Raw genomic sequence first — 17,824 nt, 5'->3', positions numbered from 1 at the left:
GCACATATCTATATCACTTGTGTGATGATGCGGGCAGTTCCTCTGACGTCCTCACCCAGATCAATGATCTGGATATGGTTCCAAAAGATGGCAGCAACCTCTCTGTGCCTCACTCAACCACTGGTTATTTTTCAAGGCTGCACCAAGACAGTGAGTGTTGGCAAGCTGTGGGCAGAGATTGTGTTTAGCCCTCTGTAGTCCAGGAGGATCAGAATAAAACTGAGGATAGAATGGCCACCCTAACCCCCCCCCCCCCACCAAAATGTTTTACCACCTTCAAATTTCTGTCCTGCCCTATGTGGTGTAGGTCCACAGACACCGGGTGCCATCTTATAACTCGTCCAGATGGTCCATCTTCACATGTGAAAAGAAAGACTTGCATTTGTAGAGCGCCTTGCACAACCCTGGGATGTCCCAAAGCATTTTACAGCCAATGAAGTACTTTTTGAAGTGTAGTCACTGTCGGAAACGGGGCAGCCAATTTGCGCACCGCAAGCTCCCACAAACAGGACTCTAATGACCAGATTAATCTGTGTTTTTTTTTAAAGTGATGTTTGTTGAGGGATAAATATTGGCCAGAAACCTCCCTAGTCAAGGCCAACGAAAGCCCTTTTGCAGAACCCCTTCTCCCACCCTAGCTGTGATCGGTTCATCTCCGCTCAGACCAAGGATTGGACGTGGGACCCACATTCCCTCTAAATTGTTCTTGTTGTACACGGCCCTTTTAAGTTTTTGCGCACCCGCAGTATTTCGTATGTAAAAGCTTGTGGGCAGCCTGCGTGGTACCTTGCAGATCGCTACACACACGCGCAGCATAGAAGGGACATTGCCAGTTGGGAGCTCCCTCGTCTTTGTGGCTCAGTTCCACGCTCGACTCCCACACGGAAGAGTGGCCTGTTGGCTGACGGTCAGTGAGCTGGAATGCAACTTTCCTGCTGAGCCACGCAGAGGTCTGGAGGTCTTGCGCTGGCCGCTTGCCGGTTTTGCAACGCTAAAATGTGATGGAGCCGCGCATCCCCTTAAAGGGCCCGTGCGCAAAAAAAAAAATGACCGGACACATTGCTGATACGCTCTCTTAGAGCTGGACTACAGCATAATTCAGGAAGAGAAACCTAGACAGAGATATAACTTGGAAGCTTTGCAGACGCGAGCAAGCTTTATTTTGTAAAAACACTTGCCCCGATTGAATGTGTGGCATGTTCCACATTATACAGCAGTTTGAAGAGATGGTTTAAAATCTGTAATATATCAAATTTTCGATGTGTGTAACAACCCCTTATTTGGGCATCATTATTCTGTGTCTGTCATGTCTGGAGATGTGCACTTCCACCATTAGATGGAGCTTTTTGCAAGCTCCCGGAGCTGCAGGTCCTCATAGCTACACCGACAGTGTCACTAATGGACCCGGAGGGGAAATCACTTCATTCTGACTCTCTGTGGGCAATGCCATGGGACAGCCCACTGATGAAATATATATTTTAAAATTCATTCAAGGGATGTGGGTGTCGCTGGCAAGGCCGGCATTTATTGCCCATCCCTAATTGCCCCTTGAGAAGGTGGTGGTGAGCCGCCGCCTTGAACCGCTGCAGTCTGTGTGGTGAAGGTGCTCCCACAGTGCTGTTGGGGAGGGAGTTCCAGGATTTTTGACCCAGTGACGATGAAGGAACGGGCGATATATTTCCAAGTCAGGATGGTGTGTGACTTGGAGGGGAACGTAGGCGGTGGTGGTGGTGTCTCCATGCGCCTGCTGCCCTTGTCCTTCTACCCTTGTCCTTCTAGGCGGTAGAGGTCGCGGGTTTGGGAGGTGCTGTCGAAGAAGCCTTGGCGAGTTGCTGCAGTGCATCTTGTAGATGGTACACACTGCAGCCAGGGGGCGCCGGTGGTGGAGGGAGTGAATGTTGAAGGTGGTGGATGGGGTGTCAATCAAGCCGGCTGCATTGTCCTGGATGGTGTCGAGCTTCTTGAGTTAGGAATTATGTTTGGATTTCTACAGCACCTTTCCTGTCTGAATGTCCCATTGCTTTATAGATTTTGAAGTGTGCTATATTAAAATGTACAGCTGAGGAGTGCTAATTTGCAGGGAGTGTCCCTGTTGCAGACCAGTGTTGTTAAATGTTAGTTGAATGATCTTGTGTTTTGTCCTAAAATGAGAACATTGGCTGATTTAAGATTGAGTTTCTGAAATTGCCTAACTGTAACTGGTTGCGGTATTTCGTGCATCACTCATGCTCCTCGGAGGTCAGATTGTCCAGGTCACCCTGCTCTTTAAATTGTCACGGAGGCTGTAATATTAATGGAGCTGGGTTGCAGCCTAACAGCCGTCAGCCAGCACTGATTAAAGAGGCATATTACATCTCGATTCGAGACAGTCCCGGGTTGTGCTGCCCCGTCTGATTACTGGATCAAACAGTAAGGATGGATTTTTGTTTTTTTTGCCTGTCAAGGTGAGGATGTTTACTCTCCAATTCCAGGCACCCAGTAGGGGCATCAGGCGATCGCAGGTGGGGTTTAGACGCAGAGTAAAGCTCCCTTCAGTCTGGCCAAACGATGTGACTGAGCCCCTATTAGAATCCTAGAAGGGTTACACCACAGAAAGATGCCATTCGGCCCATTGAGCCCGTGCCGGCTCTCTCCAAGAGCACCTCAGCTAGTCCCACTCCCCTGCCCTTCCTCCATACATTACAACAGTGACTACACTCCAAAAGTACTTCGTTGGCTGTAAAGCACTTTGCGACGTCCAGTGCTCGTGAAAGGTGCTTTATAAATGCAAGTCTTTCTTTCATGGTCCTGCAATTTTTTTTTCCTTCAGGTACTTATCTAATTCCCTTTTGAAAGGCGCGATTGGATCTGCCTCCATCACCCTCTCTGGCCGTGCATTCCTGATCCTAACCACTTGCCGTGTAAAAAATGGTTCCTCATGTCGCCTTTGTTTCCTTTGCCAATCACCTTAAATGCCAATCACCTTACTGCATCTGTGTGGTATTTTACCATTTCCCACAAAAGCCATCCTGCGGCCTCTGAGCGAGATTGTCTATTAATGCCAAATTAGGCGCAGCTTTGTGCTCACTAGGCTGAGACTGACCAAATTCCTATATAGGACCCTTGCAGTCAACACACAGAGGACACTTCATAGAATTGTAGAAATTTACAGCACGAAAGGCGGCCATTTCGGCCCATTGTATCCGTGCCGACCGACAAAGAGCTATTCATCCTAATCCCACCTTCCAGCTCTTGGTCCGTAGCCTTGTAGGTTTTGGCACTTCCATCTCCATAGTGCATATCCAGGTACTTTTTAAATGTGGTGAGGGTTTCTGCCTCTACCACCCTTTCAGGCCGTGAGTTCCAGACTCCTGCCACCCAGTGATCCCATGGCTGGATTTGAAACCGTCCGTTTCCCCCCCCCAAACCCCCCAAATTGTTCTCCTCTCTCCCCCACCTGGAGGTACTGCTTCTTGCTGAGGTGCAATTCCATGTGCCTTCTGCTCTCAAACCTGACTTTAAAATAACATTTATTTGTTCATGGGATGTGGGCGTTGCTAGCAAGGCCGGCATTTATTGCCCATCCCCAATTGCCCTCGAGAAGGTGGTGTGGTGGTGGTGAGCCGCCATTTCAGAGGGCAATTAAGAGTCAACCACATTGCTTTGTGGGTCTGGAGTCACATGTAGGCCAGACCGGGTAAGGACGGCAGATTTTCTTCTCTAAAGCATGGATGGGATTTTATGCCAATACAGTGGTTTCATGGTCACCATTACTGATACTGGCTTTTAATCCAGATTTATTTATTTGAATTTAACTTCCCCAGCTGCCGTGGTGGGATTTGAACTCTTGTTTCCCGATTATTAGCCCAGGTCTCTGGATTACAAGTCCAGTAACATAACCACTATGCTACCGTTCCCTTGTGGCCATTCTTAATGTGGATCCCAGATGGTGAGTGTCAGCGGGCTGTTCCACTGTCGTTGGTTTCACAGCCAAGCTCAATCCTGTTGGAAGGATGGTTTAAAACTGACCAAGACCCTGCTCCTCTCTGAATAAAGCCCTGGGAGCTTTAATGTCCACCAAAGCTACTGAAACAGACAGATGGGGCTTGAGTTTAATGTCTTATCTAAAGCGTAGCAGTTGCAACACTCCCTCTGCACAGCCTATATTAGGTTATCTTTGTGTGTGAAACACTGAGATATTTGTGAGATCTGTTAAGTTGCTATGTAAATGTGAGTCTTTCTGTGCCCTGTGAAAACACTCCAGGGGGAGGGAGAGTAACTCGTTTCTAACTGAGACAATGCAACACGGCCATTTCTTTCCACCTTTCCACATTCACGGATGAGTGACGATTTGTTTTTGAACAATCTGCCAAATGGTACCTGCTTAATCTGGGGCGGGGCTGAAGAGGCGGGGCTGGAGGCATGGGATGGAGAAGGGGCGGGGCTGGAGGCAAGGGATGGAGAAGGGGCGGAGCTGGAGGCATGGGGTGGAGAAGGGACGGAGCTGGAGGCATGGGGTGAAGGGGCAGGGTTGGTGTGGGTCGGGGAAGGGGCGGGGCTGGTGGTGTGCGCGGGAAATGGGGCGGGGCTGGAGGCATGGGACGGAGAAGGGGCGGGGCTGGAGGCATGGGACGGAGAAGGGGCGGGGCTGGAGCCATATGCAGGGCTGTGGGCTGGAGGTGTAGGCGGGGGAGGGGCCGGGGCTGGTCTGGCGGCGTGGGCGGGGGAGGGGTGGTGCTGGACGTGCTTTCTAACGTCTAACACTCTTTGTTGGTGCAGCGTCTTCGTTGAAGGAGCAGTCGCGGAGCGCACCAGTGGTCGCGGATGGCACGCCCGGCGCTGTGCGCAGTATCGGCATGACCATTCCACCGAGGCGACCTTCCCAACCCTCTTCAACCAGTGCTAGCAGCATCACCAATCCCGGGTTAGTATTGGAATACACTCACATCAGCATAACTGGTGAAGCCCCAGGTATTCGGAAATGCATTGTGTCCAATTTATTAAGATGCTTCTGTAGACTTGGTAACTCTGACCTCTCAGTCAAAACGTTTAGCACCTGTCGTGGCCTCTGCACCAAATTTTATATCATCACCTGTCCTGTGTCACCTCCACCTCAAAACCACGGGCCATACAGTGATACAGGTTTCGCGTCTGCAATTTGTAATGTTCCGGACAGTGGCGGGGTCGTCTGGGGGGTTTATATATAGAATAATAAATACCCGGGAGTGAGTTATAGACTGGAATCTAATCGAGAGGTTCGGGGGATTTAAATATAGAATAACATATCCTGGAGTGAGTTGCAGGCTGGAATCTAATCAAGGGGTTTGAGAGCATTTATATATAGAATAACAGATACATACGAACAATGATGGACAGGTAAAGACCATTTGGTCCATCAAGCTGTCCCACCCAATTGCAGTACTTTGTGTATCACAACATATACACTCCACCCCCACCCGAAACCATGTGATCTCCTGGGAGAGGCAAAAAATCAGATTTAAAACAACCCAGGCCAATTTGGGGGAAAAACATCTGGGAAGTTCCCTTCCGACCCATCTAGGTGATCGAAAATAGTCCAGGAGATCATTCTGGCCATTAAATTCCCTGCAGTTACCTACCTTCTGTAAGTGTTCATCGCCGCCGCAGCCAGAAGCAAATCCAGCTTTTGCTTGAAGGAGTTCAGTGAATCTGCATCCACCACATGAAAGGGCAGCTTGTTCTAGAGGTCCACTATTGTCTGTGGGGGGGAAAAAACCCACCACCTGACATCTAACCTAGATCTAGCCTTATACAATTTAAATTAGTGACCACTGGTCCTGCCTACCCTATTGAAATAAACGGTCAGCTGGAACACTATCTATTCCCTTCATTATCATAAACCTCAATCAGATCCCTCCTAAGTCTGCGCTGCTCTAAGGTAGAGCCCCAACTCTTTTAGTCTATCTTGATAACTAAGATGCATTAGACTTGGAATTAGTCTAGTGGCCCTCTTCTGTACCCTTTCCAGAGCCTCAATATCATCCACCATGTGAGAACAAAACTGGACATTCTATTCCAAGTGTGGCCTGACTAAGGTCTTGTACTAGGACAAAACAGTACGCCTCATCTGATACTCAGTTGTTCGATGGATACACCCCGACAGCCTATTTGCTCTAGCTATCACTGCAAGGCATTGCTCATGTACCTTTTTAAGGGTGCATGCACTAGAATGCCCAAATATCTTTCTGCCTCCACCATCTTTAATGCCTTTCCCTGGAGGATATATGAATGTTGAGCATTTGCCTGGCCCACATGCATAACACTGACCATATCGAAGTTATACATCATTTTCCAATCATGAGTTGGGAGTGAGTTACAGGTTGGAATCTAATCGCGGGGTTCGGGGTGTTTATATATAGAATAACAGATACCTAGGAGTGAGTTACAGGCTAAAATCTAATCGCGGGGTTCGGGGTGTTTATATATAGAATAACAGATACCTAGGAGTGAGTTACAGGCTAGAATCTAATCGAGGGGTTCGGGGGGTTTAAGAGAGAATAACAGATACCCGGAAGTGAGTTACAGGCTGGAATCTAATCGAGGGGTTCGGGGGAGTTTATATATAGAATAACTTATATCCAGGAGTGAGTTACAGGCTGGAATCTAACCTGTTCAATTTTAGTATTGGCTACAGAATAGGCTGAGAAATGAGGCAAATTAGTGATGCCAAAAGAGCAAGGATGCAAAAGTTAAAATCTGCATTGAAAATGTATAACTTTTATTTGAAATAATTAGGCACTGGATTGAGACTAGCCACACACATTTCACGCAGGCCCATTTATTTAGCCAGCAGATAAGGGATCCTTCAGGCTTGATTTGGTTGCAGAGGTGAACAGAATTTGTACTGTAGCCCCCTTGCCTGTCGAGCTCTAATGCGTGTGTGTGCTTGTATTTTATGGTCTAGAGTAACTGCAGGGGACATGGAGCAAGAGGTGGAGAACGGAATCCCAAGAGGTAAAACGTGGCCCGAGGAATCCCAGTGTCTAGTTTCGTCGTCCGTCGAGTCCCTAGTGGCGGAAGGTGAGGGGACGCGCTGAGCGCTGTGCCGATGAGGGAGTGTTTGGGGCATCCCGACTGTTTAGTACAGCCACAGTTGTGTAAAGCCACTCCAGTCATTGTGCGCACATGGGCTGGAGCAAGGGATACAACCTCGTGCCACCTGTGTTCCCATTGGGTGAGATTCCATATCGGGGGCGAAGCCTCCACAAAAAATACCTTGATTGCATCAATCATGTAAAAAAAAAAAAAAATAATAATTCTGAATGGTAAAGGGCAGAAGCTGGGAACTGGGGGCAGAGAGAGGCTTGAGTGAGGCCATTGAAGGATCTGCAGATGAGGGCGAGCGTTGTTGACTCCAGCAAATTGGGAAGGTCAGAGTCTTATGGATTGGACTCTGGGTCCGGTGAGTGGGGGGAGTATTGGGCAGGGCCCGTTGGCTTGGTGGGTGTGGGGTGGGGGGGGGGGGCGGAGGGGGAAGAAGACTGGAAACTCGGATGTGGCCTGCTGTGTGGGGCTCCAGTAACTGGTAACAGAGCATCAGCTGAGACCAGGAAGCAGCACATTCTCCACCAAATGGTTCTGGGGGAAAGGGAAGCAAACTGTCGTGGCTAACCTATTTTTTCCCCCTCTGTTGTGGTTCAGACACCATCTATGCCTCTCTGAAGGCGGAGTTGGAGGCAGACGGCCAGGACCTTGAGGCCGAATCATGGAGTCTTGCAGTGGACCAGGTGTATGCAAAGACACAGAGCAAAGAAGTCATCAAAAGGCAGGATGTGATTTATGGTAAGAAAAGTGAGAGCTTCATCACCCCATTAGTCCGCGCTCTCTGTCCCTCCGTCAGTTGTGTTATTCAGTGAGTGAGAGCGTGCTCACAGTCCGGCGAGAAGGCCAACGTGCCCTCATCCCTGCCTTTGTTACCTCGAGGTTTGACACTTCCAACGCACTCCTGGCTGGCCTCCCACATTCTGCCCTACCTAAATAAACTCGACTGCCAGTGTCCAAACTCGCACCAAGTCCCGCTCACCCATCACCCCCTGTGCTCGCTGACCTACACTGGCTCCCGGCTAAGCAATGCCTCGATTTCAAAATTCTCATCCTTATTTTCAAATCCCTCCATTGCCTCGCCCCCTCCCTATCTCTGTAAGCTCCTCCAGCCCTACAACCCCCCCCCAAGATGTCTGCAATCCTGAGCATCCCTGATTATAATCACTCAACCATCGGTGGCCATGCCTTCTGTTGCCTGGGCTCCAAGCTCTGGAACTCCCTGCCTAAACATCCCCACCTCTCCACCTCTCTTTCCTCCTTCAAGACGCCCCTTAAAACCTACTACTTTGTCCAAGCTTTTGATCACCGCTAATTTCTACTTGTGTGGCTCGGTGTCAGATTTTTATCATATAATGCTCCTGTGAAGCGCCTTGGGATCCTTCACTACGTTAAAGGCGCTATATAAATGCACGCTGTTTCTACGGGTCACCGTGATTCGGCGAGTTGCGGTATCACACCAGGGTTAAATTAACGATCACTCGCTCCCAGCGTGGAGCTCTCCTGCCTGGTGCCCACATCAGGATTTTGCGCACACGCACCTGATGGTTTACCGTTGATTAAAATGATTAGGCTGGGCACCGATCGGGGCTCCATGAGATACCCGAAGGGTCTTTGGAGTTTCAGGCATTTTATTAAATGAACGATAGTTCAAACACAATCAGGATAGACATATGACCGTGCCAAGCAGCTGGGGTTAGTCCTGAGCGGACAGACGGTTGGTGGTACGAACAGTTCTTATTTTTACTGTCTGCCCTGAAACGCCGCCTTGGTCATTATTCTCTTTTTAGGGGTGGGCCTGATGTAGGTTATAGACAGGACCTGTGATATGTCGAGTTATTTGACATCAACTCTTGGGTGAAAACCTCCATCACATGTCTTTCCTGTTTATCCTCCCAGAGTCGGACATGCCGTTCTTGGCCTTCGGATGTTTGGAGCTGCCTGTTATCAGTTATTTATGTTCATCCTGTTCAAGTTGCTTTAGCTGTTCCGTGGAATGAATCTTCAATTCTAACACCAGTCTGAGGAGACTTTTTGGTCTCGTTATTTCTTCCAATTCACGATTTCTTACAGGGCTTTCATTGGGGGGGGATATCACCCCAACATGTAGAGATTTTAAACATAACTGATTATATTTTTGCCCTGGTTTTCTCCCCCTGTCCTGAAGGCACTGACTCTTGCTGCAATATAGTTCCACAGATACCAAGCATCCCACCTTCAAATACCTGGCCATCCTTCAGGTGTGAGCTTGGGCAATGTTAACGAGCAATTTGTTAGCCAAGTTTTTATAACAGCCAAGCTTGACCCTGTCCTCACCCAATGTCTGTCTGTATCCACACTAATGGAATGCTGGCTGTTATATCGAGAGTACAAGGGGGCAGAAGTTACGTTTCAGCTATACAAAGCCCTGGTTAGACCACACGTGGAGCACTGTGAGCGGTTCTGGGCACCACACTGTAGGGAGGATATATTAGCCTTGGAGGGAGTGCAGCGTAGGTTTACCAGAATGGTACCCGGACTCCAAGGGTTAAGTTACGAGGAGTGTTTGAAATTAACGATGTATTCCCTAGAATTTAGAAAGTTAAGAGGTGATTTGCAGAAAGTTTTCAGGGTATTAAGGGGAACCGATAGAGAGAGACTATTCCCGCTGGTTGGGGAGTCTCGGACTAGGGGGCATAGTCTAAACATTAGAGCCAGACCTTTCAGGAGTGAAATTAGGAAACACTTCTACACACAAAGGATGGTAGAAGTTTGGAACTCTCTTCTGCAAATGGCAATTGATGCTAGATCAATTAATTTTAAATCTGAGATTGATTTTTTGTTAACCAAAGCTATTAAGGGATACGGGGCAAAGGCGGGTATATGGAGTTAGCTCAGAGGTCAGCTATGATCTCATACATTGGCAGAACAGGCTCGAGGGCTTGAATGGCCTACTCCTGTTCCTATGTTCCCATGCCCTTTCCAGCAGGAGTCATTAGACTGGATCAGGAGTGGATAAACCCGGCTGATCTTTCTGCCCCACCCTGCTCAAAGGCACACAGGCTAATTCTAGCGCCTTTGTTGCCCTCCCAACCAAGAACTGCCCTGGGTCTACCACATGTGCACGGCTCAGTTCCACAATGGTTATAATGCGATTTAATGATCCATCATTGTCACTGTGACTTTGAACGAACGCACGTGATCCGTCGCAGCGTGCAGAATTCTTACGTGACCGAGCAACTTTGGCACTTTCAGTAACGCTCCTCCTGCTGATTGAACACTCGCTCTATTCCACCCCACTCACTAGCGGTTCTTGCTCGTGTCCACTGTGGCTCAGTGGGTAGCACTCTCGCCTCCGAGTCAGAAGGTCGTGCGTTCCAAGACCCACTCCAGAGACTTAAGCAACAAAATCCAGGCTGACACTCCCAGTGCGGTGCTGAGGGAGCGCTGCACTGTCTGAGGTGCCGTCTTTCGGATGAGACGTTAAATCGAGGCCCCGTCTGCTCTCTCGGGTGGAAGTAAAAGATCCCATGGCACTATTTCAAAGAAGAGCAGGGGGTTTATCCCCAGTGTCCTGGCCAATATTTATCCCTCAATCAACATCACTAAAACAGTTTATCTGGTCATTATCTCTCTGCTGTCTCTGGGAGTTCTGGCAAATTGGTTGCCGCGTTTCCTACATTACAACAATGACTACACTCCAAAATTATTTCATTGGCTGTAAAGCCCTTTGAGGCGCCCGGTAGTTGTGAAAGGCGCTATATGAATGAAGGTCTTTTCTCCTTTGGACTCTTACCTTTATTCAGCACCGGGAGAGAGGATCAGAGCTCAATGCTTCTTGACTGTATGAGCAAGGTTAGATGGGCAAACAGAGACAGAACACGCGGCACTTTAAAACCCAGTGCTGAATAAAATGCTCGCACTAGCGACAGGAGAAACAACAGATTGACTGCAACAGGAATAAAATGCACCCGCACTTGATTTGACATTTGTCCCATGATTGCTTCCATTGTTTTTTTAAAAAAAAAAAATTCTGTTCCACAGAGCTAATGCAGACAGAGATGCACCACATCCGAACTCTGAAAATCATGCTGCAGGTGTACTGCCGGGGAATGAAGGAGGAGCTTCAGTTCAGCGACAGGCATATTGTCTCCCGCATCTTTCCCGGACTGCATCAGCTGCTGGAAACCCACAAACTCTTCTTCTCCCGGCTGAAGGAGCGAAGGAAAGATTCCCTGGAGGAAGGAAGCGAACGGAATTACCTCATCCGGAGAATTGGGGATATCCTCATACAACAGGTAGGGAGCAACGGCGCGACCTTGGTTCAGTCTGCACTGAGTTAGCGGAAGGGAGGCTGAAAGAACGCATTACTGTTGGCCTCAGCGGCCCTGGTGGGGGGGGATGGTAATCAGCTGATTCCAATCGTTCGCCCGTGATTTCTCCTGGGAAATCCTGCACGAGTGGACCAATGTTCCCCGTCATTGTATTTTTGGGGAGGGGGAGGGGGGCTCCGCATCCGCACCGCTTAAAGGGAACATTGATATGGGCATCGGCAGTGATGACTCCCATGGTTGAATAGCATGTCAAGAGTCGCGCATAAAGAATGGGCGAGGCGCTAAGGGCTGATACTTTTGGAACTGTACCTCAGCGTGGGGTTGATGCTACGATGGGTGCCTGTGAATGAATAAAGGACAGTAATCGGGTGTTCCAATTGCTTTGTATGGAGAATAGTGGGAACAGGGAATTATATTTCAGGGCGGGTAACTTTTTGGAAGATACACTCGATACTCTTAGGCAATTAAAAAAGCAAATGGAATGTTGGCCTTTATTACAAGAGGATTTGAGTATAAGAGTAAAAACGTCTTGCTGCAATTATATAGGGTCCTGGTGAGACCACACCTGGAGTATTGTGCACAGTTCTGGTCTCCTTGCCTAAGGAAGGATGTTCTTGCCATTCAGGGAGTGCAACGTAGGTTCACCAGACTGATTCCTGGGATGGGGGGGGGGGGGGAGGAATTGTCTAATGAGGAGAGATTGAGTAGATGAGGCCTATATTCTCTAGAGTTTAGAAGAATGAGAGGTGATCTCATTGAAACATACAAAATTCTTACAGGGCTTGACAGGATAGATGCAGGGAGGATGTTTCCTCCTGGCTGAGGAGCCTAGAACCAGGGGCCACAGTGTCAGAATAAAGGGTCGGCCATTTAGGATTGAGATGAGAAACAACTTCTCTCGGAGGGTGGTGAATCTTTGGAATTCTCTGCCCCAGAGGGCTGTGCAGGCTCAGTCGCTGAGTATATTCAAGGCTGAGATCGATAGATTTTTGGCTGTTAAGGGAATCCAGGGATAACAGGGTTAGGGCAGGAAAGCGGAATTGAGGTTGAAGATCAGCCATGATCTTATTGAATGGCGGAGCAGGCTCAAGGGGCCGAAATGGCCTCCTCCTGCTCCTAATTCTTATGTTCTTATGTTCTTATGTTCTAATGTTATAAGCAGTAACTAATCTGGAGCAGTTCACGGTGGTGTCATTGTCCTGTGATATAAATTTAGTGCCTCGTAAAGAGAGCCTGGTGTGACCTCCCTCCTCTCTCCGATCACAGAAACCATTAAATCCACCCATACCACAGAGTGAAGTGCACCACGTTATTGGTGTTTGTACAACTCTGACTTAAATAAACATTTTTTTTGACACTCCCACAGGAAGTTAAAATAATTTTCTGGCGATCAGAGTGCACACATCTACCTGTCTGTGATGCATTTCTGTAAATGGGATGTATTTTTTGGTTCTGTAAATTTCTGCCATTTCATTTCCAGTCCTGGGTGTGGCAGCAGAGACCAAAATCACCGACTGCTGCATGATGTTGGGCAGCTGCTGCTGTTTGCCTGCCCTCCAGGTGCAGTCAGTAAATTATAACTTCCGAAACATTTAATCAACCGATCTGTGCCGAGTTATCTCGTCTCAAACGGTAGGGGTGCTAAGATTGGTCTCGACATTACAACCGTGACGACATTTCTTATCATAGACATTTCCGGCACGGAAGGAGGCCATTCGGCCCATTGTGTCCGCGCCGGCCGACAAAGAGCTACCCAGCCTAATCCCACTTTCCAGCTCTGGGTCCGTAGCCCTGCAGGTTATGGCACTTCAAGTGCACATCCAAGTACTTGTTAAATGTGATGTGGGTTTCTACGCAGCGATTTCCTGACCCCCACTCACTCCTCAACTCCCCTCTAATCCTTTGACCAATTACTTTCAATCTATGCCCTAGTCATTGACACCTCTAAGGGTGTTCAAACTTTATTGACTGGAAAGCACTTTGGGATGCCCTGACACCGAGGCCATGAAAGGCGCTGTATAAATTCAGTTCAACACTCCTGGGTTAAGAAGTGAAAAGATCAGCAGGACTTCACATTCCTGATCACTATCCATTGACCCTTGCCGCAGTGTGCATGGGCACCAGGATATGTTTGGGATCCTGATAACGCACCTTTCCCTATGGTTCAATAACCTGCTGATAATATCTGATATAATTCCCTATCTCCTTCAGCCTCTCAACCCCATGAGATGTCTGCGCTCCTGATGTTCTGCCCTCTTGAGCAGCCCTCATTATAACTGCTGAACCATCAATGGCCGTGCCTTCAGCTGCCTGGGCCCCAAGCTCTGGAACTCAAACCTCTCCGCCTCTCTACCTCTCTTTCCTCCTTTAAGACGCTCCTTAAAACCTACTTCTTCGACCAAGCTCTGTAATTTCTTCTTGTGTGGCTCGTTGTCAAATTTACTGGTTTTGTTTTTTAACACTGCTGCGAAGCACCTTGGGACCTTTTACTACGTTAAAGGCGTTATATAAATACACACTTGTTGTTAGTTACTCTCTGGGCTCACAAGTAGTGAGCCACTTGAGCAAGGCAGCAGAGAACTGCTAGTCCCCCATGGAACTGTAACCTAGTGTGAGGCAGTGCCTTCAGGAGAGGAGACCAATGGGGTGGGTGAAAAGAGTTAATAAAACAGAGCAAATAACTCCCCCACCACTGTTCAGTACTGTTAATATGGTAGTATCTTTTATTGAGTAATAAAAGTATTTTAAGGTTAGTAGAACAATGACTAGGCTCACTGCAGTTGTAGAAGGAAGTTTATGTAGAGCACTGTTGCTGAATGTGGTAGCATTAAGTGTCTGTGCTGGCTCAGTTCAACTTTCATCATCACAGGCGGTCCCTCGAAACGAGGATGACTTGCTTCCACGCCAAAAAAAGGACTAGTTCACAGGTGTTTCGAAAGAAGAACCCGAGCTACATCCTGAAGGGCGGAAGATGCCTGTGCGTGGATTTTTTTAAACGTGTGGTGGCCGTTGCACACCAGCCACCACACGGGGCTTGGCTTGACAGCTAGGCCTTGGTCCAGTGACAAGGATTAACTAGGACAACTGGAGAACATAAGAACATAAGAATTAGGAACAGGAGTAGGCCATCTAGCCCCTCGAGCCTGCTCCGCCATTCAACAAGATCATGGCTGATCTGGCCGTGGACTCAGTTCCACTTACCCGCCCGCTCCCCATAACCCTTAATTCCCTTATTGGTTAAAAATCTATCTATCTGTGATTTGAATACATTCAATGAGCTAGCCTCAGTCGCATTGGGACAGCGTAGAGGGAACCTTGCTCTGTATCAAATTTGTGTTGTACCTGTCCTGGGAGTGTTTGATGGGACAGTGTAGAGGGAGCTTTACTCTCTATCTAACCCCGTCGCTGTACCTGACGCTGAGGCAGAAGATTTCTCATTCCCCAGCACTGTCATTCCTTGGCAACTTCTCACTTTAAAAAAAAAAAGGAATAGGTTTCAACAGAGTTGTTGACAATGTAATCTTGTGAAGTAATTTTTAATTTGGGACGTTTACAAATGTATTTTGCCTCAGTTTTCAGGTGAATGTGGCGATGAAATGAAAACGCATTATGGGGACTTCTGCGGTGGTCACAGCGAGGCAGTGAATTATTACAAAGAGCTGTACCAGCAGAACAAGAAGTTTCAGAACCTGATCAAGGTGCGTAATGTGCAGAGAGACACAAACAGCAGCAAGAAGCGTTTAACCCACTCCACCATCCACTTACCCTACCCTGGAAAAACATTGCTTTTTAAAAAGGCACGTCTCACTATCGCATATTTTCTTTTCCAGAAATTAAATAATTACTCTGTGGTGAGGCGTCTTGGAGTGCAGGAGTGCATTTTACTGGTCACTCAACGTATAACTAAATACCCTGTTCTGGTGGAGAGGATTATTCAGAATACTGAAGGTATAATATTGTGTAGGAGTAATCACTCCGCCTCTTTATATAGGAGACTGCATTGTTTTACTTTGGGATATGTCGACCTTGCATAACACATTCGCGGCATGACTAAACCCGCCTATTTCCACCTTCGTAACATCGCCCGTCTCAAGACCTGACTACTCCAACGCACTCCTGGCTGGCCTCCCACATTCTACCCTACGTGAACTTGAGGTCATCCAAAACTCAGCTGCCCGTGTCCTAACTCGCACCAAGTCCCGCTCACCCAACACCCCTGTGCTCGCTGACCTACATTGGCTCCTGGTTAAGCAACGCCTCGATTTCAAAATTCTCATCCTTGTTTACAAATCCCTCCATGGCCTCGCCCCTCCCTATCTCTGTAATCTCCTTCAGCCCCCCCCAACCCCCCACCCCCGAGATGTCTGTGCTCCTGAAATTCTGCCCTCTTGAGCATCCCCGATTATAAAGGCACCACCATCGGTGGCCGTGCCTTCTGTTGCCTGGGCCCCAAGCTCTGGAACTCCCTCCCTAAACCTCTCCACCTCTCTTTCCTCCTTTTTAAGGTGCTGCTTAAAACCTACCTCTTTGACCAAGCTTTTGGTCATCAGCTGTAATTTCTTCTTTCTTGGCTCGGTGCCAACTTTATTTGGTTTGTCTTATTATACTCCTGTGGAAGTGCCTTATGATGTTTTACTAGGTTAAAGGCGCTTATATAAATTCAAGTTGTTGTAGTGTTTGTGCAAAACACCTCAACAATCCAAATCCTCTTTCTCCATCGCAACCTTCTCTCTCTCTCTCTCTCTCTCTCTCTCTCTCTCTCTCTCTCTCTTTATAGGTACCATTATGGTCCTGAGTTTTCATCCCTTGTTCTCCTTCAGCTTCAAAACGCCCATTCTTCAACTCTTGTTGCTCCCTGCGTTGTGCTGAAATCGAGACGTGCCGCACTGTTTCTTACTCTTCACTCCTTCTTTCCCAGGATCCTTGCTGCTCCACCCATCCCTGTACCTCTATTCACAGCCTGTCCACCTGTGAGACGCTGATCCAGTTGGGATTCAATGCCTTTTCCTCTCCTTTTTTGGCCCACAGGGAGTGGCATTGGGGTTATCCCAGTCTCCAAACTGCGAGTGAAAAGGTCTCATTAAAATGGAATTATTTCATAAAACTATGCTCCACTTTGGTAGGAAGAATAAAACAGAAAATTATTATTTAAGTGGAGAGAGACTACAAAATGCTGAGGTACACAGGGATCTGGGGGTCCTTGTACATGAAACACAAAAAGTTAGCTTGCATTTAAAATGGAGATGAGGAGGAATTTCTTCTGAGGGTTGTGAATCTGTGGAATTCTCTGCCCCAGAGAACTGTGGAGGCTGGGTCATTGAATATATTCAAGGTGGAGATAGACAAATTTTTGAACTCAGAATGGCAGCAAGTGACTAGTGGAGTGCTGCAGGGCTCAGTGCTGGGACCCCAGCTCTTTACAATATACATCAGTGATTTGGATGAAGGAATTGAGTGTAATATATCCAAGTTTGCAGATGACACTAAACTGGGTGGCGGTGTGAGCTGTGAGGGGGACGCTAGGAGACTGCAGGGTGACTTGGACAGGTTAGGTGAGTGGGCAAATGCATAGCAGATGCAGTATAATGTGGATAAATTGGGGGCAAAAACACGAAGGCAGAATATTATCTGAATGGCGGCAGATTAGGAAAAGGGGAGATGCAATGAGACCTGGGTGTCATGGTTCATCAGTCATTGAAAGTTGGCATGCAGGTACGGCAGGTGGTGAAGAAGGCAAATGGTATGTTGGCCTTCATAGCTAGGGGATTTGAGTATAAGAGCAGGGAGTTCTTACTGCAGTTGTACAGGGCCTTGGTGAGGCCTCACCTGGAATATTGTGTTCAGTTTTGGTCTCCTAATCTGAGGAAGGACATTCTTGCTATTGAGGGAGTGCAGCGAAGGTTCACCTGACTGATTCCTGGGATGGCAGGACTGACATATGAGGAGAGAATGGATCAACTGGGCCTTTATACATTGGAGTTTAGAAGGATGAGAGAGGATCTCACAGAAACATATAAGATTCTGACGGGATGGGACAGGTTAGATGCAGGTAGAATGTTCCCGATGTTGGGGAAGTCCAGAACCAGGGGTTACAGGCTTAAGGATAAGGGGTAAGCCATTTAGGACTGAGATGAGGAGAAACTTCTTCACTCAGAGAATTGTGAACCTGTGGAATTCTCTAGCACAGAAAGTTGTTGAGGCCAGTTCGTTAGATATATTCAAGAGGGAGTTAGATGTGGTCCTTACGGCTAAAGGGATCAAGGGTTATGGAGAGAAAGCAAGAAAGGGGTACTGAGGGAATGATCAGCCATGATCTTATTGAATGATGGTGCAGGTTCGAAGGGCCGAATGGCCTACTCCTGCACCTATTTTCTATGTTTCTATGAGTCGAGGAGGGAAGTGGACTTGTGGCCAAGATCAGATCGGCCATGATCTTATTAAATGGCGGAGCA

The 17,824-nt window shown here is 47.9% G+C and overlaps 1 protein-coding gene across 3 annotated transcripts in view; it reads left to right on the top strand.

Moving 5' to 3' along the window:
* arhgef18b (rho/rac guanine nucleotide exchange factor (GEF) 18b) overlaps positions 1-17,824 on the top strand; it is a 242,069-nt gene that overhangs the window by 190,258 nt on the left and 33,987 nt on the right. For all 3 annotated transcript variants that reach the window (XM_070873404.1, XM_070873405.1, XM_070873406.1), the window contains 6 exons: positions 4,759-4,903; positions 6,923-7,038; positions 7,660-7,800; positions 11,083-11,336; positions 14,945-15,070; positions 15,203-15,320. In XM_070873404.1, coding sequence (XP_070729505.1) covers positions 4,759-4,903; positions 6,923-7,038; positions 7,660-7,800; positions 11,083-11,336; positions 14,945-15,070; positions 15,203-15,320 — 900 coding nt within the window. The remainder of the gene's footprint in view (positions 1-4,758; positions 4,904-6,922; positions 7,039-7,659; positions 7,801-11,082; positions 11,337-14,944; positions 15,071-15,202; positions 15,321-17,824) is intronic.

Source organism: Pristiophorus japonicus, unplaced genomic scaffold (assembly GCF_044704955.1).
Source record: "Pristiophorus japonicus isolate sPriJap1 unplaced genomic scaffold, sPriJap1.hap1 HAP1_SCAFFOLD_465, whole genome shotgun sequence".
NCBI lineage: Eukaryota > Metazoa > Chordata > Chondrichthyes > Pristiophoridae > Pristiophorus > Pristiophorus japonicus.
The sequence above is the reverse complement of the archived record's forward strand: the minus strand, read 5'-3'. Positions and strand labels throughout refer to the sequence as shown.